This window comes from Phlebotomus papatasi, chromosome 2 (genome assembly GCF_024763615.1).
Source record: "Phlebotomus papatasi isolate M1 chromosome 2, Ppap_2.1, whole genome shotgun sequence".
NCBI classification, from domain to species: Eukaryota; Metazoa; Arthropoda; class Insecta; order Diptera; family Psychodidae; genus Phlebotomus; species Phlebotomus papatasi.
Window position 1 is genome coordinate 58,608,466 of NC_077223.1, and position 25,637 is coordinate 58,634,102.

A 25,637-nucleotide genomic window follows, 5' to 3' on the forward strand; every position below is an offset into this window, starting at 1 on the left:
TTTGGTATTGATGAAAAGCTCTAAGGCCCAGCTATAACATACTAAAATTTGAGTCCGCTGAATGCCATAGGGGCGGAGCTATTGAGAAAACAAAAAAAGGGGGGTCTTCAAAATGGCGGAAGGAGGGGTGGGGGGTGGGGGGTCTATGCACCAAGTTGCAATTTTCATGCGATATATAACCTTTGCCGAAAACCGCAAGTCGATATCTTTTTTAGTTTAGGAGCTATTAAGCTCCAAAGAGCGGCCGGCCGGCCGGCCGGGAACGTAACTTAGCCACATATATATTCGGAATCAGGAAGTGGCGAAACACATTTTGGCCAAATTTGAGGTCGATCGGACGACATGAAATTTTGTTAGGATTATAGTAGGTGAGATTGTTAAGAATCTCACCTAATATCGTACTCATCGTATTACTCTACTAGAGTGTACTCTTTCTAACACACATCATTTTCTATTTGAAATTTGGCATACTATACACCTCTCTTACTACTTTTTTTCTTACTACTAGTATTAATCTTATAAGTGACACCACGGTTACTCTACAGTTCTATACCAAGAAACGGCATTTTATTGCAAAACAACTTTATGACAAATTCCTTTATTGAAATAGCTAAGTTTATAATGATAATTTCTATTTGCTTAAATTAGTTTCTTCCTTGACTTACAGCTGTTTCTTATGTGACAATTGTCTAGTTCTATTTCAGTTGTTTAATACCTCATCAAGCTCTAATCTAAATGTTGTTCTTTCATTCACTTTTTTTTTTAAAATAAAGCTATCACACCTGAAAAAGATATGCTTCAGCTTACGCCTTAATTTCTGGAAAATTAATAACTCGTCTAAAATGTATTCTTTGAAAAGTTATACAACAAAAGTCTTTTCGAAATGGGAGTAGTGGTGAAAAGTTATTTAATCGATGATGAAGGAAACTTTCCTTCTGCTAAGGAGAAATTGTCTTGAGTGTTGAAAAGGCAACAATTTATCCATCTCTTGCGTCTATGAAACTTTTCTCACTGCTATATGTAGTTTTCCATGTGGCAAACATTAGACATGAGCTAATTTGTATAAAATTTGAGATGATGAGAAACATGGTAAAGCTTCTGGCAATACAAGCATTTTAGCCTGTTGACTTTTCTTCGCTCACTTTCAATTAGCAAACATGCCTCCAATTGGGAAAATGATTATGCGTAACATGGAAATTTTCCACCATTCTCTCAACGACATCTAGAAAGTTCTTTTTTTCGGGCTGTTTTCCTCTGCTTTTTCAGGCAATTGAAATTATTCTGAGAGGATCGTCAGAAATCCTCGGAAATTCTTAATTAAATGTACAAGAGAAAATGGACATAGAGGAAAAGAAAATAGTTTTGTCCTGTATTTGTTTTTATAGTTGTCAAATGTTTATAGCATTTTAAGTTATATCATAAATGAACTTTATTTTCTTATTTAGCTAATTGGTTCTTTTAAAGTTTTAGGTAATGTTCAGTTGAAAATCCTCGAGTTTATGAGGCATAAGTCTTATATTTTCATTGATGAAACAGTTTTAGGAATGTTCTTAAAATTTTAATTATAATAATAATAATGCTGGCACAACATTTCATGGAGGAACAAGGCCTTCTCGCAAGGGGATTTCTAGACGCGTATTATTATTTTTTCTTGTACGGGATGAGGTTGTCAGTCCCATGCTCGTGGAATGAAGTGCAGTGAAGCTCACTGGATGCAATCCGAACCGAACACCTTTAACGCCAGAAAAATTCCTGATGACCCAAAGGGGATTCGAACCCGGGACACTTGCATCATAGAGTGAGTGCTCTACCACTTGACACATTGAGTGCCTTTAAATTTTAATTTGTGTAATTATAACGTTAAAACTTAACAGAATCTGTTAATTTAGAAGCATTTTGGCAGGGGCATCAAGCCTAATAAAAGGTGAAGCTATTTTTCAGTTTTCCTTGTAAAAATTTTCCAGATATTGTACCTCCACTTAAACAAATTTGCTCGTAATTCTTGTATTATTTCGGCGAATATTATGAAATAAGTATTTTTAGATAGCTTTAATGCACAATTTCGAAATATATTAGACTGATAAGTTAATTCTATTTAGAAAAAACTAGCCAATAGTCTTTAATGCATCTATGCAAAAACGTATGGAAAAATGAAATGCCGAGAAGGCCCTGCATTTTGGAATATTTGTTTAATTTTCAAATAAATATTGTTGATTGAATTTTAGGAGAAAATTATGTTATATATATCAGGTTGAACTAAGATTTTCTTTTATTTTTGAGTATAAAATATTGGAGGTAGTGAAAGTGTGAAAGCGATCTTTCGATAGACGCCTATGACAGGAAAAATTTCGATATCGAATTTTAAATGATCTGTAGAACCATTCTAGAAAGTCTATTCCTCAAACGAATTAGTTAAATTTGAATTTTTTGAAAGGTTTTTAAATTTCAAACAAGATGCGTAAGATCTTTAGTAAAGTATCAGTAATTTATTAATGTTTCTCTACTTTTTTATTTGTCCGAAAATTTATTTCTGACGATTTTTACTCTCTCCTTTTACCACTCTCCTTATCACTCTAGAACTATGTTTTATTTGGTTTATTTCGAATTTGATTTCAAAAATGTTTGGGAAAATATTTCGTCCATGTTATGTCAATGACCTCAATTCAGTACTTCCATCGATATTTCAAAATTAAGTGTTAAAAACCTCTAACATTATTTTAAAGCTAATATACTAAGTCTGCTTTAAGGTGCACGGTGAAAGCATTCATAATTGTGCACTTTTTAATCAATTTTAAATTTTAAAATTGTTTTCTGAAAATTTATTATTTATTATTAATGTTGTGCGAGCGGTGCCAGCATTATTATTATTAAGTCGGTATGGAATCGCAAACAATTAGGGTAAGGGCTCATAATTTTGGACAGTCTGCTTATAAGCATCGATGTTCCAAGTTTGAAGTAAATACTAAATACTAATAAGTATAAATACTTAAATACTAATTGACTTTTTTTGTTACTCTCTTTTCAGAAGGCTTGTTTAGAAACTTGGCAAGGGTTTATTGTCTTTGTTTTTATTAAAATTAATTTTAATACGTTTTAAAATCAATTGATATGTAGATGTGAATTTGACTCGAATTTTGGACAACTTGGTTATTAATTTGGACACATTGTCTGTATATTTGGACAGCTAATTCGCCTCAATAGGATGCCCATGGTTCTCTATTTCAAAAACCCATCTTACCAAGTCCTCTTCCTGTTCATGTAAGGGAACCGTAGAATGTCACAAGAAGCCCGGAAACTTTCCATATCGTTCATTAAAGTGAGTTGACTTCGGTACTCCACGTACGTGCGGATTCGGTCATTCTCTGGCTTTCCGGGAGCCTTTCAAGGCATTTCTCGCTACATCTCTTTCGTAGAGATGATGCTCCTTTGTTTCTCCAGGTATTTGTCCAACCTAGTCATCACAAAAGCTAAAACTTCACGAAATTTTGTGAGAAAAACACTTGTCCAAAATAAGGGGTATCACCTCACTGGTAAATGTCTTAAAAAATTTCCCATTTTTCACACGAAAAATCTAATTCACAAGGCAAATCTTACTCCAGATCAAATGTACAAATCACCATTAACGTGAAATAACACAATATTCAATGAATATACAATAATATCACTCAAAAAAGCGAAGAAACATTTTTAGTACTTCAGCACAGCTAAATAAGACTGAAGTAAACACGAAGTTCTGTCATATTTCTCGTAAGCAATTGCTCACACTGAATTTTCAACAAAGCAATTTTAACTCAAATCATATTCAAAATTTACCGTATTTAGTGTTAAAATCTTCCAAAAAGAACAAATATTTAGATAGAATTCATTATTCATCAAATATTGGAATAAAAATCCATCATTTTAATCAACTTGTTTATAGTGTCCAATTTTATCCTCAAAGTGTCCAAAATAAGAAACTGGACAAAATTATGAGACTTTCCCTTATATAAAAAATAATTGACGGAATGTTTTATCCTGTGAGTTCGAGGATTTCTTAAAATTAGGATGCTTATGTTATCTTTTTATAAACGTTAGTAGTCAAATCCATTCCTGGGTCGCTTCTAAGTCGTTGCGGTGTCATTGTCCTGTGGGTATTTATCTTTATACCTACAAGTTGGAGAGCTGGAAAGTCAGTCCGCCCTAGAACGTCAGAGAAGAACATGATATTAAGATGTTGTAGGACAAAGAACTACCTACATGAAAATTATACAGTGCGTGTAACAGCGTGCAATGTATTACTCGGGCATTATAGTACAAAGAAAAAGAACACCTTTATTCTAGGAAGTTTATGGTAATCTAAAGAGAATTCGAACCCGCAACACCTAGGGGAAGTGCTCATAATTTTGGACAGTCTGCTTATAAGCATCGAAGTTTCAAGTTTGAAGTGCGATATTTTCTATACTAATTGACATTTCTTGTTACTCTCTTTTCAGAAGGGTTGTTTAGAAACTTAGCAAGCTATTTATCGTCTTATTTTTATTAAAATTAGTTTTAATACGTTTAAAAATGAATTGATATGTAGAGGTGACTTTGGCTCTTATTTTGGACAACTTGTTTATTAATTTGTCCAACTTGGCTGTAAATTTGGACAGCTAATCCGCCTCAATAGGATGCCCATTGTTCTTCATTTGATGAACCAATCTTACCAAGTCCTCTTCCTGTTCATGTAAGGGAAACGTAGAATGTCCACAAGAATACCGGAAACTTTCCATATCATTCATTAAAGTGAGTTGACTTCGGTACTCCACGTACCTGCGGATTCGCTCATTCTCTGGCTTTCCGGGAGCCTTTCAAGGCATTTCTCGCTACATTTCTTTCGTAGATATGATGCTCCTTTGTTTCTCCAGGTATTTGTCCAACCTAGTCATCACAAAAGCTAAAACTTCACGAAATTCCGTGAGAAAAACACCTGTCCAACAGAAGTAGTATCACCTCACTGGTATATGTCTTAAAAAATTTCCCATTTTTCACACGAAAAATCTAATTTACAAAGCAAATCTCACTTCAGGTCAAATGTACAAATCACCATTAACGTGAATCAACACAATATTCAACGAATATTCAATAATATCACTATAAAACAGCGAGGAAGACGAGGAAAGATTGATAGTGGTTCACCACAGCCAAATAAGACTGAAGTAAACACGAAGTTCTGTCATATTTCTCGTAAGCAATTGCTCACGCTGAATTTTCAACAAAGCAATTTCAACTGAAATCATATTCAAAATTTACAGTATTTAATGTTAAAATCTTCCAAAAAGAACAAATATTTAGATAGAATTCATTATTCATCAAATATTGGAATAAAAATCCATCATTTTAATCAACTTGTTTTTAGTGTCCAATTTTATCCTCAAAGTGTCCAAAATAAGAAACTGGACAAAATGATGAGACTTTCCCCTATATAAAAAGTAATTGACGGAATGCTCTATCCTGTGAGTTCGAGGATTTCTTAAAATTAGGATGCTTATGTCATCTTTTTATAAACGTTAGTAGTCAAATCCGTTCCTGGGTCGCTTATAAGTCGTTGTGGTGTCATTGCCCCGTGGGTCTTTACCTTTATACCTATAAGTTGGAGAGCTGAGAGAGTCAGTCCGCCCTAGAACGTCAGATATTACGATGTTGTAGGACAAAGAACTAGGGTAAGTGTTCCAAATTTCGGCATAGTTGCATATGCAAGCGCCAAAGTCTCATGTTTGAAATGTAATATATTTAATAGAAATTGATTTTTTTCATTCCTTCTACTTAAGGAGTGTTGCTTAGAACCTTATAGACAGTTTATCGTCGTTATTTACTTTAAAATCATTCTTAATACATTTTAAAATGAATAAAAATGTAGACATAGCTTTAGTGCCTTGTTTCGGCCACCTTCTTTCTCATAGTTCCTTGCCCTTCGAGAATTCTTCAAATATCTTTTTCACGTCATCTCGTTTGTCGAAGCTACATTTTTTGTTATTCTTTTGCATTGTATAATCTCTAGAGTACGTAAAAACTAAAAAATCACGAAAATTCGAGGAACAAAAAAGGTGGCCGGAATTGCAAGCTGGCCGGAATTTGGCACACTTACCCTACCTACATAAAAATTATACAGTGCGTGTAACATCTTGCAATGTGTTACTCGGGAATTATAGTACTAATATTTATAGAATAAGAATACTTTTATTCTAGGAAGTTTATGGTAATCTAAAGGGAATTCGAACCCGCATCACCTACATTATATAGTGACGTTCATTAAATTAAAAATTTGATATTTTAAGTATGAAAACGGAAACAGCTGTTGTTTGAAATTTGTGATAATCTAAATTTTAAGGTGTTAATTCCAAACTTTTAAAATCTCACCCTAAAGTTACTGTTTTGGATAAAATAGCTAAAATATCTGCAAATTCCATTGAAGAATTTCCCCAATCTGAACCACAATCTTTACCTGAATTCCAACAATAAACTGCATGCCGAGTTACTCAGTTACTTTTACTGCATAATAACTTTATCCATTTGGTATGGACATGAAATCCTGACTGGTTACGAGAATTCTCTTCGAGTTTTATACTTTTCCCTCATGCATCAAATTTATGGCACAATTCCTCGAAAATGTATTCTTGTTCTAGAGTTCCCTTCGTATTTTAATAGACAATATCTCCCAGAAAATGCGGGATTTCGTCATTTTTCATCGAAAAGGTGAAATATACCATAAATTTAGTAGCGTTGTAAGAGAAAAATGTCTTAATGAGGAGTGAAGTATTTTTGTGGGGGATTTTTATTGGAATGCTGATGTTTTTGGGATTTTTCATCTTGCAGATATCGACGAATGTGCGATTAGAAATGGAGGCTGTGAGCAACACTGTCAAAATGTTGCAGGATCTTATGAGTGCTTCTGCGAAGTAGGTCTACAGATTGATCCCTCTAATGGACGTTCGTGTATTGGTGAGTTGATGGAATTTATTACAAAAAAAAATTTTATATTTGGCCTTTTAAAATGGGGAAAGCCCTTTAAGAAAATATTTTTAGCTAATAATAGCGGATTTTCATCGTTGATGTTTTGCTATTTTGGTAAATAACCCGAGGCATGAAGGAAGAAAATGGGAAGAAAATCCTCTAAAAATATCCGACACATGGAATGAACAACAGCTGCATTAGCCATTTAATTTAATTTAATTCTTCATTTTCGCTGTGACTTTCTCCAGAAATATTGCTCATGTTCATTTTCGTCACTTTAGTCAAACTTCACCAAAATGCAAAGAAATAGGACTGAAAAACAAATCCTTAATCTTATACAACAACCCATTTCCATTTCAATCATCCAAAAATTTCTATTAAAATTCTGCAAGCAAACACCTTGAAGAACAAATTGTCAACTCAAGTTTATTTATGTGAAAGCATTTAAGAACAAATTAGATGAGGACTTAATTAAATTATTCACTATGTGACTCTTTTTTTATTCATCCCTCTTCACACTAATTAAAAACACAACACTGTAAAGAGTTTTCTGTTTTCTTTAGCTAAAAAAATGGTGAATCTTAAAGAAAGATTTTATATGAGCTTCAGACCTAAGACTTATCCATATAGGGGAATGTTGGCATGGTTCGCACAAAGTGAACCTTCAAACAACGCAAATTTTCTCTTTGTTTACAAAGGGCTAGTTCGTCATTTCTTAGCCATAAGATAGTTAATTATTAAGCTCAGGGAACGAGATGAGAAATGGTAAATCAGCTCTTTGCAAACAAAGAGAAAATTCGCATCGTTCAAAGGTTCACTCTGTGCGAACCATGCCTACATTCCCCTATGGCTTAATTGTTGTAATTTCGTATCAGCCAAATTTTATTTTGGAATATTTAACTTAGGATTGGATTATAAAAAGACAAATGACCTATTAGATTTTGAAAAAGCAATAAAATTGGTAGCGATTTAGGATTTTGAGACTTCGCGAACTGGACTAAACCTCTAGATTCTGATGATCGCTTTAGGGTCTACTGAAGTATATTATAAAAACTAAAAAAAAGTAGAGAATGACAAATCACGCAAATAATATCTATTTAAAAATTTTGAAAATAAAATATTTCGGTTTTACAACCAGTAATGCAGTGGTTAAAAGGTTCGTTCGTTCAGAAGACAAATAGTATTTCACAAGACCTTTTTGCGCCTGATCAATTAATTTCTGATAATACAAAATCAGAAATAATTTTAGATTTGCACTTGAATAAAAAGAAATTATAGTTAATTGAAGAGTCAGAAATGCGCAACAAATTTACGAATTTGAATTCATTATGCTACGTTATTGATATTGACGCTCAAAAATAAATCAAAAGAGCGTTATAAAAGAGAAGTCTTTGAAATTGATTGCAAACTGTAAATGATTGAAGCAGAAATTTAATTGATAGAAATGAATCAAAATAGCGTGATGATGCTTATTGGAAAAAAAATTATGAAAAATTGTTGTGAACTTAATGAAAATATTGTATATGTGGAATTTTATACAAATTACTCAAATTACTATATTAATTTTTTGGATGGCACGAAAAGACTCTATGATATTTTTGATTATATTATGTTCCGAGTAATTTATCAAGCAGCTGAAAGTGGTCCAACACTGAGAGAAAATGTTATAAGGTTTGAGTGTTCCATATTTAGTAACATTTTTAAAAATAGTAAGTAATAAGTAAAGGAATGCTTCGTATAATCCCAAGCTTCGTAATGATTAAATTTTTCCTATGTTTCTCAATAAATGTGACTCATCGCAACCATATTTTAAAAACTAAAGGAAAGTGCCCAGTTTTTAAAATGTATTGAGGAGGTGCATTTATTTTGAAACATAGGAAAAATATAGTCATTACGAAACATAGGCACTTTTCGTTGATTCTAAAAAGAATTATTGAATATAGGAAATGCTTTTTTTTCTGGTCATAGGGTTGCATGGACGAAATATTCGCCTTGGGCTACTCCCACATATCTGAAAATCATTAAAAAATAATCTGTCAATTTTGAGAACGTCCTAAAGTACATGGTTTTAGAGGAGATGTAGAGGGTGGAGGAAATTATTGTCTGAGATAGTGTCCACTTAAAGCGGGTCAACGAAGACCGGAAGTCGATATATCTTACCGTGTGATTTTTAACTCAGGAACAAACGTAAGATCAAATACAAAAATAATTTCCGAAAAAATAATCAATTACCGGTACTCAACTGATTTAATTCCAATTAAGATCAATACAGCCGGGTTAGAAATTTCAATACTTTTCCAAAAATCAATTTTTAAGCAAATCAGTTGATAAATGATCCCATAAATCCTCCAATGTGGCTGCCCTGTGACCTTCAAAAATGGAGAATTTTGCGGTCATTATTATTTATGCACGAAATACTAGCCTGGCCTACCTCTACTAAAATAAGTCCAAAAATTATTGAAAAAGCTTCTACAAATTTTGAGAAAAATCAATAGAACATGGTTTTGGAGGGGAAAAAGAAAAAAGACCGTCGGAGGTCCATTTATGGGGGTCACCGAAAACCAGAAATTGATATTTCTTACCGTTGAAACTCCAAAGCAACGACAATTTTGCAAAAAAAAAAAAACAGATTATGGATATAATACATGCACTGCTCTCTCTTTGAGTTCCAGCACCAAAAAAGGGAGATTTCCAAAACGTATTTTTTTCTTATAAAACTGTTAAAATATTATGAGATGATTTTTGAAAACAGAATACCAATGTTTTTAAGCGCAATAAAATGAATTAATCAATCTCCAATTTACTATTTTTATTTTAATTAATGCATTTTTTTTAATTTGTGAATTTGTTTGCTCGAATTGTTATCAGATTTAAAGGATTTAGAGAGTATATGCTAAAATAGCATTCGTAGTCAGATTTTGATACATTTATTTCAGATTTGAAAAGAATAATTTTCTTTTCAGTATGATTCTTTGGTTAATATATTTTAATTTAAAAGGCATAAGCCTAAAGTGATAAATGGGGATTTTTTGTGCAAAAACTGGCGTTTTATGAATTATTTGACAGATTTGACACATTTATTGGATTTGGAAAGATTCCAGATTAGACAGTCCCAAATCAACACTAAATTGTCTGAATCTTTTTTTTTCTCTCAGTGTCGCAAGCTGCTTGATAAAAAAAAAGTTTGAAAATGATGAAAAGTCAATAAATATATTAATAAATCGTCATCATTACAAGTCATTTGGATGTGTTGCCTCTCATTAGGGCTCCTCGTGATGCAACGATGATTGATGCCTCTAATCTCGTATCTGTCCAACACTCATCACCTCGCTCAACTCACTCTTCTGACTGCGACAAGAGATTCTCAAGTGGATTCTCTTGACAATTTCCACTACCATCCTCTTGGGTAGAGTACCACTCAAGCGAGTTGGATATGAAATTGATACTTCAGGTGGATTTTATTGAATTCCCAACGAGAAAATGTTGTAGATATATAAACTCGTCAACAAGCAATTTTCTCGTTATTTTTATCTTGCACATTTAGAAAAAAAATACAGACTCTCTTCTTATTTAGAACCTTTAGACCACATTGATTTTTCATGGTGTAATATTTCCAGAGAAAAGTTAAAGATGGTGCACGGTCCATTAAAGCGATGATTAGAAAAAAGTGAACAAGAAGAAACTCTTTTATTTCACATCAATATCATCAGAGTCACTGACGAGTATACCCTTGGAAGGGATGATTTGCAAAAAGAGGTGATAAACTTTTGCAAAATGCTCGACCTCGCATTTTCGATACTTTCAAGATGGTTAATAAAAACATTGAGTGGTCCAATATTCACAATGTTGGACAATATTTTTTTTTTAAACAAAATAATACATTACACGAAGTATTGTTTTAGACGGGTCTAAGGCTGCAGGTTTTGCCCAGTTTCCAAAGGTTCCTAAATCCTTAAAACAATTTTATTGGTGTTTCAAGATGTAGTGGACTCAACCCCCTGGCGGCCTTTTTATATGGAGCTATTTGAAGCCAATTCCTAAATTGATCTCGGCCTCAGCTCACAGTGCTCCGAGGAAAAAAATTATTTAAACAAAAATTTAGTATATTTATCCCTCCATACGGAAAGGTATATTATAATATGGAAAAACTTCTCACTTTTTAAATATTTAGCATAACGGTAGCGAGTGCAAAAAAATTCCCATATAAATTTAAATCGAAGTATGAGAAAGTGGCTTCAAATTTCAGGCAACTTGCCAGGGGGTTGAGTGGACTGGTTGCCTTTAACATTTAATCTCTAAGTCGAAATTTTTCGAAATACATATTTTAATTAATTTAGTTCTAGTTCTAAGGCATATAAAAGTGACACATTTAAACAATATTTTCTGAAATTTTTATTTAAAAATTTTAAAAATTCAACCTCTGGGACTTTATTTTCAAAGACCTTTAAAAAAAACATACTTTTCGGTGAACAAGATTTCTAGGAATTGGTTCATCTGAAGTTCAAAAACCAAATATTTCCTTTTAGCTAATGAGTTAAATCAGCCTTGGAGCGAAGGATTTTTGAAAAAGAAATGAAATTTGAATTTTTGAGAGAATTTTATACAAAAAACTACCATTTTTTTACGTATTTTACAGCACGTTTCGTCTTGTAAGAAAAGTTGTGGACAAGTAAACATAAAATCCTTCGCTCAAGGACTAGATGACTTTTGAATTTAAGAAGAACCAAAACCAAGAAATCTCGTCCACAGAAAATTTTATTATTTTTTTTTAAGAAAATATCTCTAAAAATTAGGTCTCAATGATTGAATTTTTAAAATTTCAAAATGAAAATTTTAGAAAATAATAGTATAAATGTCGTACTTTTATATGCCTAACAGCTTGAATTAAATAATTTTTTTTATTAAGCTTGAATAAAAATTTAGAGAAAATATTATGTTTTTTGGTCTTCTTGAACCATATTACCGATATTACCCCTTAAGCAATATGACCTTAATCTTAGGTGTAAAGCCTTCTGCATAATGGGCCCAAAAAGAGGCCTGGGTGCAGCGGTTCCGCGAGGAACCGCCCCCACTGTAATCTAATCTAATCTAGGTGTTAAGCCTGTATTATTCTAGATTTTTATATTCTCTAGCATCTTTTGGCAGCACATAAATTACAAAATTCAAATTAAATGGTCTTTGGACTTCAGACTTCAGAGTCGTCAGAGACCAAAGATCAATCGAAGAATCTGAACAACTGATGAACTAAAAATAAGAGATGGGCTTTCATCTTGATCCACAAAAGTTGAGATTGTAAAGAATCTTACCTTGAAGAAGACCTCCTTAAGTTGATTTTTTGATTGCCTATTGCATTTATCCGGTAACTCTTGCAGATCGGCACTCAAAATTGTTTTGGTCTTTCTGTCCTCAACGTGGCTATTGCTATTTTCGAATCTATGTACAATGTATACAACCCTTAGCTTAATTTGTTTTTAGAAATTGCAATACTTCACCTAAAATAAATAAAGGAAAACAATAATTATGGGCAGTGAAGAATGTAATTTGGTCAGTAGAAAATTAAATTTGTTCAGTAAAAACCTAACTCATTACAAAAATGGAATCTAATTTATATTATCAATGGCCTCAATTCTGAGACTAAGATCGAGATCAAGATCAAGAAAATTTCAAGATTTTGATATTCTGAAATCAAAAAATCAAGATCAAGATGTCAAACCTGTCAAATTTCTTAGAATCTTGAAATCCAAGACACAAAGCGTGTGGATATCAAGTTTTGCAATTCTGGAACCAATATTTCAAGATTTCAAAACGTTACATTTCTTATTTTCTTGAAATTATTCCAAGATCCTCTCGGAGGTGCTTGGAATTTTCAAGATAGTAACAATTTGAAGAGTTTCATATGCAAATGACTATTGATGAGGAATATTTCTATAAGAGATGGTACAAAAAGAGAATTACTTTGAAAAATACTGTATTTGACCTTATAATTTAATCGATATGGTACGTATTTCTAGATGTACGTATCGAAGTACACCACTCTGAGGATACCTGCAAAATAATCACATCTTGCATAAGCATTTCTCGGTTTATCACAGGTCACAAGTTTGGTTTACACTTCCTGTACTCCCGTTTATGGCCTCTCATTAAGTCTTTAATACGTCCTATAATTAATTTTCCTAATTTATATGACGAAATTTCAACAAATTCAACAGAGAAATAAAGATATTTGTCAGAAGTGACGTTTCGTTAAGTGTGGAAAATCTTGAAATCTTGGTTCATAGCTAAGACATTTTAAGTTCTTTATTTTGGAAATATTTGTCAGCTTGAAATTTTGATCTTGATCTTGGTCTCAGAATTGAGGCCAATATCTAAGATGGTTTTAAAGAAAATAGATAATGTTTTTATTTTACATTTTTAAAAATTTGCTTAGTAATTTCACAGCGTTTAATTATCGGGATTGGGTACTGACCAAATTTGCTTTTATTTTGCTAACTAAATTAATTTTTCACTGCTCATTTGTAACATGACTCACATGAATCACTGTTTCAGATGAACAAAAATAAAATTAAAACCGCGAGGTAGGACAAGATTTGCACTCAAGAGTAGGGGGAACTGGGGTAGTTGTAAACACTGTGATTTTTTCATTAATTTTAAGACTCCAGAGGATAAAACCCATAGGCATTCATAGATACCATGGGGATGTATGTCCACAGATGAATTGGTCATTAAAATCCTAATACTTTAAAAATAAAAATCATTTTCCCCGAAAATGTTGATATTTCGATTACTTTGGTCATTTAGATTTCCACCTGGAAATTAAAAACTGTGTAAAATAATCGAAATGTAGCAATACCAGTTCTTTCCTACATCTCTTAGGATTATATTAATGCATTTACTAGAGAAATTAAGATTCTCATTATTTTAAAGCAATTAATAATTGGTCAGAAAACAGCATTTGGGGTAGATGTTAACAGGCAATTTCCCCGTAATTGTAGATGTCGCGAGTGTAGAATGAATGGCAAAATATTTTGTCTTCTTCTTCTTCATTTCATTCGTTTGACAGCTCCATCTCGTGGTGGGAAATTTTTCGTTGTGTTCAATAAGAAGTCGCATGATGTCAAAATATGGGGAAAATCCATTGAAAAATGTCTTTGATTTGCATGCTTTTAGTTTTTTTTGCTATTTTAATTGTTCCTTGTAAAAAGTGTAGTGATTTTTTGAAAAATAAACAGTCTTTAAGTAATTAAAATAATTGAAAGTGGTGCAAAGTTAATTTGAAGGGTGGAAAAAAGGGTGTTTACACCCTCCCCAGAAAGTGTTTAATTCTACCCTAGGTATTTTGTAAAAAGAGAAAAATGTACAGTGACACAAATTTTATTTTTATGAAAAACTCAATTGTTTTCCAGCATCCGCATTACCCTCGATGAATTGCCTATACCCAAGGGTAAAACATGAGCTAAGAAAGATTTTCCAAAAAATTATTGTGTGCTTGGAAAATCACCTCAAATTCGCATCTATTGAAAATGTTTACATGTGCCCCAGTATCCCCTAATTATTTGTGGTTCTTGTCTTTAGCTCACCTAGAACAGTGACAAAATCTTAAAATTTCAATTTGGGTTCGATTCTAAATTATTCCATTGTGCTCTACCAGATAAAACATTATTCTTGTCAATACCATTAATATGCGATTCTCTGAAATGTTGAAGATGTAAATTTCAAGTTATCAAAAATTGAATTGTTTAATATATATTATACTTCTCTTTCACTCTGGAGTTCGAGCAATAAAAGAACGAAAGATTTTATCAATGAGAAAATTTCCAACATGAGTAAAATTCTCATCACGAAGAGCACTTTCATTGAAAAAGAGGAATTGAGTTGGAGGTGAAGTTGATAACATGCAGGTGTTCGTGCTTTTGAGGACTTTGTCATTGATTTGTCGCCTTTTGTACAACGGGTGTATGATGGGGTGGTTTCTACCACCACGTCATGGTAGCAAAATGAGTGGAAAAAGGCGGAAATTCAACACGAAAATGATAGAGCGAAGGAAATGTGACTTTTTAATTCAAAAAGTCAGGAAGAAAAGACATTCACACACACTCCCTCATAGTTTCCCCATTACAATTACAGATCTGCCACATTACACTTCTCATCTGCTTTCTAGATATAAATGAATGCTTGGATGTTGAAATCGCTGCACAGTGTCTGCATGGATGCGAGAATCTTCACGGAACCTATAGATGCCAGGAACCTCCAACAACAACCACTGAAGCTCCCCTGGCACCAGTTTCAGATCCTGCTCCTGACAACCAGGAGAGGTATCATGAGGAAGATGATGCTTTGAGAGGGGATCACAGGAGAGAGGAAGATGAATACGAAGGACCAGAGGGTGAGGATAACTATGGAGAATATGAAGGGGAGAGCAATGAAGTGGAACAGGCTCCACCAGTTCCCGAGGAGCATTCCTGTCCAGAGGGTTTCTATAGAAATGGATATGGCCAATGTGAAGGTGAGAACCAGTCTGGAATTATGGTGCTATTCCAATAAAAAATGAACATGTTTTTTCAGCACTTTACTGTTCTCAACTGTTTTAACATAATCGACTTTCTTTTGTATTGGTTCCTGCAACGACTAATTGGTGGTTTTTGAAACATATCGAGGATTAGAGAAACCAAACGATGAGACAGGAACCAACACAAAGAAAAGTCGATAATGCAGAAGCACTTGAGAACAGTTAAGTGCTGAAAAAACATGTACTTTTTCCATTGGAACACCAACCATTATTTTAATTACCATACAAAAATGACTCTGAAAAACCAATTTCTTCATCTTCAGACATTAATGAATGCGATGATCCTCAACAAGGAGGAAGATGTCCTTATGGTTGTGAAAATATTGAAGGCAGTTATTTCTGTACAGAGCCTCCTGAAGTATCTTCAGAAGCTGCCCCTGTTGAGGAAGTTCCCGAAGTTAGTCCTGAAGAACATCTCCCGGAAGAAGTACCTTCCTGTGGTGATGGTTTCAGGAGGAATTCTGAAGGATATTGCGAAGGTGATTCTCAAAAATACACTTTTATCGTGCTATTCCAATGAAAAATGAATATCTTTCTCCTGAACATTTTTTTTAGCACTACTGTTCTCAAATGTTTCTGCATTATCGACTTTTCTTTGTGTTGGTTCCTGTCACGACGTATTCTTGTTGTATTCCAAAACCACGAAACAGTCGTGACAGGAACCAATACAAAGGGAAGTCGATTATGTAGAAGTACTTGAGAACAGTGAAGTGCTAAAAACAATTGTTCAGGAGGAAGATTTCCTCTTTTACATTGGAATAGCACCATTACGAGTACTCTTGTTCTTAATAAATTAGATTTTTTTGCAGATATTGATGAGTGCCAAGAGACAGCCACCGGCTGTAATTACTGCAGAAATGTCCATGGTGGATTTGAATGCTATTGTCCAGCTGGATATGAACTTGGAGAAGATGAAAAAACTTGCCTGGATATCAATGAGTGCGAGATTTACTCTCAGGGAACCAATGAAGTTGATGAATCCCGTACTCTTTGTTCTCATCTCTGTGAGAATACTCCAGGATCTTATGCTTGCCTCTGTCCCGAAAATCACCATTTGGATTATGACAAGAGGACCTGCGTCTGGGATTCATGTGCAGACCTAGCCCAATCTGGCAAAACTCCTTGCTCACACAATTGTTTGGATGATGGAGATGGTCATTTTGCTTGTCAGTGTCCTTCAGGTTTCGCTCTCAGTGCAGATCAAAAGACTTGTGTTGAGATCATGGATCCGTGCTCCGGACACTCAGCTTGCTATCCGGGAAGGTGCTATCCGGTTGAAGATTATTCAGGCAGTCATTCTTTCCGCTGTGATTGCCCTGAAGGATTCAGTGAGAAACACCAGCAGTGCCTGGATATTGATGAATGCGCTACTGGAAGTCATTCTTGTACTCACGAGTGTCGAAATCGAGAAGGTGGTTATGATTGCGTCTGTCCATCAGGATTTGAACTTGCTGAAGATGAAGCAACATGTCTAGATGAAGATGAGTGTTCCAAAGAGCATCCATGTGGTCAATTGAATTGTGTCAATACCCATGGAAGTTACAAGTGCATTTGTCCAGAAGGGCAAGAACTTCATGCGGACGGTGTTACTTGCACGACTGTCGATAAATGTGCTCAAGACAATGGTGGATGTTCTCATCAGTGTAATTTCCACTCTGGTGTTGTTTTCTGTTCCTGTCCAACTGGATTCGAACTGGCTACAGATGGAAAATCTTGTGTGGATGTTGATGAGTGTGCTGATCATTCAAGAGGAGGATGTGATGTAATAAATGGAGCTTGTATCAACACTCCAGGATCTTATAACTGTATTTGCAGGCCTGGATACCATTTGGAGTCTGACAATCGTACTTGTAGGTCTGCAAATCCTTGCGAAAATGCCGGATGTGGTCACTACTGCGATATCAGTGATCAACGTGAAGCCATTTGCTCATGCAGAATCGGATTCAAACTCGATCGTGACAGAAAGTCCTGTCTGGAGATCAAAGACCTGTGTCCACCAATCAAAACTCCTCAGCATGGAGAGATGCGGTGCTCCCGTTCTCGTCATCCAACGCAACTATTCTACAGAACTCGCTGCAGCATGTGGTGTGATAAGGGCTACAAACTCGATGGGCCTTCCGTTCGAACTTGTAATGGATCTGGATCTTGGGATGCTGAAGAACCCGTTTGTGTTCCACGTGCTTGTCCTCGTCTGCCACGTCCTCAATTCGGAACTATCTTTCCGACATCTTGCATGCTGAATGGATCTTCTGCTGGAGCTAGGTGCCTATTGCACTGTTTCCCAGGCTTCAAACCAGCTGGAAAGCGTTCAGCTCTTTGCGATGCCCAACAAAATTGGATTCCTAGTGGAGAACTCACTTGTGTTTCCGCCTTGGAAGCTGAGAATAGGGTAGAAATTGTGAGACCTTTCATTAGGTGCCCTGAAGATGTAACAGTAATTGCTCCAAGAGGTCAGACTGCTTTCAATATTCGCCTTCAGAGACCCCAGACAAATGTTGACTGGTGGAAGTATGTTGATACTCATCCTGAGTGGGCTAAGCATCTTGAAGGAACGGTACCAGTGGGAGTTACCGAAGTCACATTTAGGTAAGTAATGAAAAATGATAATGTTTTTTAGCACTTTACTGTTCTCAAGTATTTCAACATAATCAACTTTCGTTGGGTCCTATCACGACGTAGTGGCTTTGGCACACGACGAGGACTGTGGAAAACAATCGAGATGGGAACCAACATACAGTAGAACCCCGCTATAGGCCATTGCTCTATAGTCCACAATTTATCGACCGTTGATTTCAAAACATTGATTTTAAGTTAGGTTATGTTTTTTAGTACACGGGCACGTGTAGAGTCTTATCGAAAGCTCAGAAAACAGGAGAAGAAACTCCAAAGACGTAAGAAAAAAGTTTAGGAAGAACAATCAGTCAGTGTAGTTAAGGAGTACAGGGCGCAACCGCAGCGAGAGCGGAAGTTTTACCAGCAACTCCGGGGTATGAAGCCATATACGCCACGAACTTCATACTGTAAGAACAAACAGGGGAATCTGGTTTCCAATCAGAATGGCATCCTGCAGCGATGGGTGGAGTACTTTGATGAACTTCTCAACGGACAGCTCAACGATGAGTTGGAGGTCTCAACAACTCAAGGTGTTGATACCATACTAGAGCCACCTAGTATGGACGAGGTCGAAATAGCAATCCGTCGGCTTGAACACAACAGAGCGCAAGGAGTAGACGGAATTGCAGCAGAGCTGTATCAGCATGGAGGCGCCCAACTACACCGAGTTGTTCACCAATTAGTGCTCCGTGTATGGGACGAAGAGATAATGCTAGACGAATGAAAAATTCGCATTATCTGTCCTATACATAATAATAATAATAATAATAATAATAATAATAATTTATTCAACTTCGTATAACCCCCCGTACCTTGCGTCCGCCGCCGTCTCAGCGTTGGTGACCAGCCTCCGAAGCCAAACGGCGGAAATGCTTCTTCACTGGCTGTATAAGCATTCGTTACATATTACTACATACAATCTCATTTTAACAAAGTGATTGATTTCAAACTGACGTAAAGGCACAGGGATACGAAATGAAATTTAAAGAGGGAGCGCGTAGCCAATGGCTGTTTGCGTCCTCTTGGGGGTGCAACACCCCAAAATAAAAAAAGAAAAAATTAAAATTAGCTTATAGTCTATAGGAATGCAAATTAAAGTAGTTGTAATGAAACTCAAAATTAAGGATATAGTATAAGTTTAAATTAAGTTTAAATTAATCTGAGAGCTCATGGAGTCCGGAAAAGTGCTCCACGAATCAGGGGCGGAACGAGGTAACCGTCAGAACAGGCCGAGGAATGGCGCCCCAGGCCCAACAACATAAGAAAGGAGATATCACAAACTGTAGCCAATATAGGGGTATTACGTTGTTGAGTACCGCCTATAAGATATTCTCCTCTATTCTCCTTGGTCGAATAGCCCCATTCGCTCAGATCATTATTGGACTATACCAATGTGGTTTCACTCCAAGCAAATCAACAACAGACCAGATCTTTTCCCTTCGGCTGTCTATGGAGAAGATGAGAGAGCATGACCAAGTTACCATCTCTTCATCGATTTCAAAGCAGCCTAAGATAGCATAGTCAGGGTAAAACTGTACGAAGCCATGGGAGAATTCGGCATCCCGAACAAATTGATTAGACTGACTAGGATGACCATGACCAATGTGAGGAGCAAAGTAAAGGCGAACGGATCGCTGTCACGAGAGTTTTGCGTGAACAACGGACTCAAACAGGGAGACGGACTATCGTGCGTCCTCTTTAACCTGGCACTGGAGAAAGCGATCCGTGACTCCGGCGTGAGCATAAGGGGGTCATACTCAATAAGTTCATGCAGCTCCTAGCCTATGCTAACGATATTGACATTATGGTGCGCAATCCCAAAGCTGTGCAAGAGGCCTTCGTCCAGATTGAACATGCGGCACGAAATCTGGGGCTACAGATAAATGAAGGCAAAACAAAGTACATGGTGGCCTTGTCAGGAGCAACTCCGGCAACATCCACGGAGAGCATCGGTCAAACAGGGTTCCCGATGGGTGACTACAACTTTGAAGTTGTCAACTCCTTCGTGTACCTTGGGTCAACAATCACAGCCGACAACAACATCTCAACAGAAGTTCGCGCACGGCTGCTGAAAGCCAACAAAGCCTATTTCAGTCTATCAAGAGTTTTCCGGTACAGAACCTTAAGCATCAAGACTAAGCTACTGCTGTATAGGACTATGATCCTGCTAGTCCTCACGTATTCGCCTGATACGTGGATCCTCAGCAAACAGAATTGCGAACACTTAGCCGCGTTTGAGAGGAGGATACTACGACGGATTTTTGGCCCCATATGTGAGGAGGGACGATTCCGGAGCCTATACAACCATGAGGTGTATGAGCGCTACCGAGAGGTAACTGTCGTCAAGCAAATATGCCTCAATAGGCTCCGGTGGGCTGGTCATCTGGGTTGATATGATAACTTATTTTCGATACTATCGACTGTCGATTCTGAAAACTTTAAACGATAGGTTCACTTCATGTAACTAATATAAATGGTTATCAATAGTCTCATTCTTTTAAGAACGTCGTAATGAATGGCCTAACAATCCGTAAAAAGCTGACATTCACTTAATTTAACAGATATAGATTTATCGATACTATCGATTCGATAGTGTCGAAAAGTTATCATTTCTCCCCTGGTTCGCAAGGATGAGGACGACCCAGCCTGGAAAGTCTTTAGGGGCGGACTCTATGCTTCGAGGAGACGAGGCCGACCCAGCCTCAGATGGACCGACGGTGTGGACCAGGACACCACCTCATTAGGGGTGCGGAATTGGAGGACAGTGGCGCGTAACGGATCGAGTGGCGACGGGTCCTGAGTCAGACCAAGACCAGTAATTGGTTGTAGCGCCAGGAGCTGGGTGTCCTTTTTAGCACTTCCTGGACATCCCATAAGATACTGGTCAATAATTCTTCTTGTTTTAGTGATCAACATTGTAAAGGAGCCATTTGACACGCAAAAATAATTCACAAAATTGATATTATTGGCTTTTGGAAAATTGAAGTTTGTCTCCTTTTCGTTCTTTTGGGAACGAGAGTACCCATGAGTTATCCAATTTCCCAGAGGAGGAGAAAATTCTTTCTCTACAAAAGTATCATATTTGACCACTAAGACTTACAATAAAATGAGTTTTACTGAAATTCGTTCGCTGGATATGTTGTGGTCCGGAAAGAGTTAAAAAAATGACATGGACTATAGTGCGACCCAAGTGTCAAATCTGGAACCAAAATATGGCCTATAGTGAGGCTCTACTGTAAAGAAAAGTCGATAATGTAGAAGCACTTGAGAACAGTAAAGTGCTCAATTATGTTCATTTTTCATTGGAATAACACCATCATTAAATTTTTTTGATGATAGAGATACTATTAGACACTTGTGAATTACTTCTTACAGAGCCCGTAGTCCTAATGCCAATCTCAATGAAATTTGTCGAATGAAGATCACAGTGAAGGAACAAGAACCTCCAGAAGTGACCTTCTGTCCAGAAAGCTTTGTGGTTCAACTAGAAGAAGGTGAGACCGCAAAGCAAGTGTTCTGGAAGGAGCCTGTCTTTACATCTCACAGCCATCTTAAGCAGATTTACAAGTCTAGACAACCCGGAGAGAGATTTGCTCCAGGAGTTCACTTTGTCAGCTACGTTGCGACTGATTTTGAGGGAATGAGTTCAAAGTGCACATTCAGAATTATGGTCAAAGGTAATAGAGTAACTTGAAAATTTCTTTAGTGTATTTCTGATTTAAGATTTTTTTTATAAATAGAGCCCGTGGCAGAAGCACCAAAAGCTGTCCAGTTTATCCCCACTCAGAAAGCTTCAAAGCTTCTGGACAATCATGAGTCTTTCCTGGTGTGTCCAGGAAAGGCTGCGGTGAGAATTGATACAAACTATCCTGTAAGTAGAATTCGACTCTTTTACCACCATCTTCGACATCATTCCAAAAATGCTCAAAACACCGATCCACCGAAGCATTTCATTGACATTTATCACTGGCTTTTGCGATAACGCCGCGTGAGCTTTTGTGTTTTGTGAACTGCAAGAGAAGTCCTCTTCATCGACCTCCATTATCATTTTTCATATTTGTCTTTTTCACACGCCATAAAAAAGAATACGATTGTTTGGTAAGTTTTCTGTGTTATTTGTGTATACAGATTTGTTTGAAGAATAAGCCATTTTATTCCTCGATGTGTTTTACATTTTACAATGCTGTTATCATCTTTCTGTGGCAGTCGCTGTTCTGTGCTCTTCTCAACAACTTATGCAATGGTCTTTATGCTGCATTGCAAATAAACTTGACAAATTCTCTTACACATTTCACAGCATTTACTGCTTCATGAGGCTTGATGAATCACTTGAAATATTAACCACTTTCAATTGGTTTGTAAATAATTTAATACAGGAGTGGATCAGCATCTGTGCTATTTGCATGTGTTTTGTGTCTACATTTATTGCAAAATCCCAACGCAGCGATGCGTTGTTTACAACGAATGCAGACACAAAGCAAATGCAGTTAGCACAGTTTTTGATTCAACTGACTATATATCTATCTGCACAAGTGCATCCCTAGAGATTTACTTCAAAATACACATTTAGCATATCATTCATCTTCCACTCATAAAGCTTTAAGCTCAAAATTTCAACGTCAGCCTCAGTTTTGAATTATTTTGCGAGAATATATCGAAATTTCACGCTTGAGAACTTTTCGATGGAAATGCTTCTATAGAGAAAATTCTATGTTTGATGAATTTATCACGTTTTTTTTTCTTTTATTTACTCACTTTGCTTTTTATTTTCAATATGCGTAGTTATGGATGGGTTTTTATTTGTTGTGCTGCTGAGGAAAAATTCCATTGAATTGAGTTTTGGTTGGGATTTGTTCATAAAATGGATTGATTATATCAGAGAATTTTTCAACAATTTTTTTTAGAGGTGTAAGTATGAAAGGATTACTTGAAAATTTTCCATTTTTCATTAGGTGTTATTGGAAATTATTAAAAAAAATGCAAGACAAAACGATTTGATCAATTTTCGTTTTTATAATTTTAGTTTGTCTAATATAATATTTCTTCAATTTTCAAGGTAGCATTTTAGTAAAGTTTTTAGAGAAAACTGGGGAAGATTTCTAAAATATTTGAAGTTCTAAATTACACTTGATTTTCCAAGAAGAAAATTAATTTTAGGAATATGTTCCATAGTTCATTTTTTTTATGCTTAGGTATAGGCTATACATCAAGACTTAGGAAGATATTGGAAAAATAACTGAGTTTCCAAAAAAAAAAAAAATGTTACCACGCATTTTTTGCTTGGCATCAAATATTTGGGGTAGATCCGCGAGTTTCCTGAGGTAGATCTGTGAGTTTCCTGGGACAGATCTAATATTGAATATTGAATATAAAGAGTTAAAAGTGTTTGGCTTTATAATGGCTCAGTTAAAAAGTTTATTGTCGAACTTGATTAGGGATCTTGTAAAAAAAAGTCGAAATAAACCTCTATAATAGCTTATACGCAGCTAGCTGAAAAACAGTTAGCTGAAATAAAGCAGTACTTTCGGCATATTTTGATCAAACTTGTTGATCAACTGACCGGTAAGCAATTCTTGAAGAAAAAGTGCTGAACAAATAATATGGAAATGATGATGCCTCGCAAGTATGGTTTTAAGGTTAGCAGGAAATGTTTTCAGCTGAATTGACATCGGATAGCATTTGGTGATCGCTGGGTAATTACCAATTCATATTGATTAAATTCAAACTTTATACGAAGTAAGGGGAAGTTTACAATAATACAAAACACGTTTTTATTTGAACATTTGAACATTTGAACAAACGAAAATGTTTGTGAATTCGTATTTAGAACTTATAAAATACTCTTAAATCGTATAACGTTCTAAAAAGTTCGTACTTTTTTTTTTGCAAATGATGTTCATAACATATCACTTGAAGAGCATTTTTTGTTCTATTACAAAAATTTTTTCGTACATGTTTTTTGTCTGAGAAAACGACAAATGACAAATTTTTACGAACATAAATAAGGGGAAATAAGGATCACGTTAATGATGCGGAGAATGATTTATGAGGGGGTCCTCCGAAGGTTACAAGTATTTATCTCTAGCCGCTTGGCCTGTATAGATGGTAAGATACATACAGACCGGACAAACAGCGTAACATCATTGCTCAGAAATCATCTAAAATATGGTGATATGTTGAGTAAAGCGGTCCACAGGGGATGAGAGGTGAAACTTTTCAGTGGTGAGAAAAATCTAAGGATTACGTATGGGGAGGTGGGACTACTTTGAGCTGCTGGACTAGATTGTTATACGACTTTTCCGTCTATTTCTAAATGGAGCTAGTCCTTACAATTATTTTATTTAGATCGACAATTAATTTGCGTATCTAAATTACACCATGTTAAAACTCAGTACCCACTAGAAATATACGAAAAAATCGTATAACAATGTATCCCCACAGCTCAAAGTAGTCCCACCTCCCCCTATACTGCATTGTTTTTTACAGAGTACAAGTAGCAAAATTACTTTTTTTTAAATATTCAAAACCTAATAAAATATCCAAAACCAATTAATATAAAAATTTTGGATAGTTTTTAATTTTCGTTTAAAGTTTTATTAAGAAATTGGAATAGAGGAAGATGGGGCATTTCAAGCATGTTTTTTTCTCAAAAATGTGAAATTTTAGGATAAGAAGTTATACATTGAAAATCTACTACATTATCTGAGAGAAACTAGCTCAATTTTCTTAAATAGTTTGAAGGTAATACCCAACGCACAATTTTTTTTTGTTTTGTAAATAAGTTTCTGACTTCTAAGAGAGTGAGTGAGATGTAGATCTAGTCATCTCGCTCACTCTTATAGGAAATTTTGAAAATATGTTTACAAACAAATGTTATTGTGCGTTGGGCATAATTCAAAATTGACAAAATTAGTTTTAAAAAAATTGCGAGTTGTTAATATTCATCTTTACACAAAAAAGGTTGTCGACTCATTACATGTAATCTACGGTGTAATTAATTATACATTGGATCGTGAAAGGAGAAATGCAGAATCTACAAAACTACACACCTGTACTCACACAGTCCAATGACTATCCATGTAAACTACTCCATCGTTGGTCCTTCGCCGATCCGGTTCGAAGGACCAACGATCGAGTAGTGTACCTGGAGAGTGATTGGACTATATCACCATCCAATGTATAATTAATTACACTGTAGATCACATGTGATGCGTTGATAAAGGTGTTTTTGAAAGGGAAGTAAAAAATTTTAAGAATAGATGAAGTGTATAATTTTATGCCTGAGGTTATCGACTTATTGGGGACACTTGAGTCCCGGGGTTGACATCTCTTCCGGACTAACTAAATGATATATTTCCTAAATGATATATTTCCTTTTCGATTAATGCGGAATATCCGAATATCCCAAGATCTGAACAAGAACCGTTCCACCGTTTAATTTATTGAATTTTAGTAATATTTTGCGAATCCTTATATCCTAGACACA

At 35.4% G+C, this 25,637-nt stretch overlaps 1 protein-coding gene across 1 annotated transcript in view; it reads left to right on the forward strand.

The window, feature by feature from the left end:
• The window catches only part of LOC129801886 (fibrillin-1), a 77,900-nt gene that overhangs the window by 46,820 nt on the left and 5,443 nt on the right, over positions 1-25,637 (forward strand). The window contains exons 6-11 of the mRNA XM_055847319.1: positions 6,835-6,960; positions 15,131-15,475; positions 15,802-16,017; positions 16,348-18,124; positions 21,527-21,828; positions 21,892-22,022. Coding sequence (XP_055703294.1) covers positions 6,835-6,960; positions 15,131-15,475; positions 15,802-16,017; positions 16,348-18,124; positions 21,527-21,828; positions 21,892-22,022 — 2,897 coding nt within the window. The remainder of the gene's footprint in view (positions 1-6,834; positions 6,961-15,130; positions 15,476-15,801; positions 16,018-16,347; positions 18,125-21,526; positions 21,829-21,891; positions 22,023-25,637) is intronic.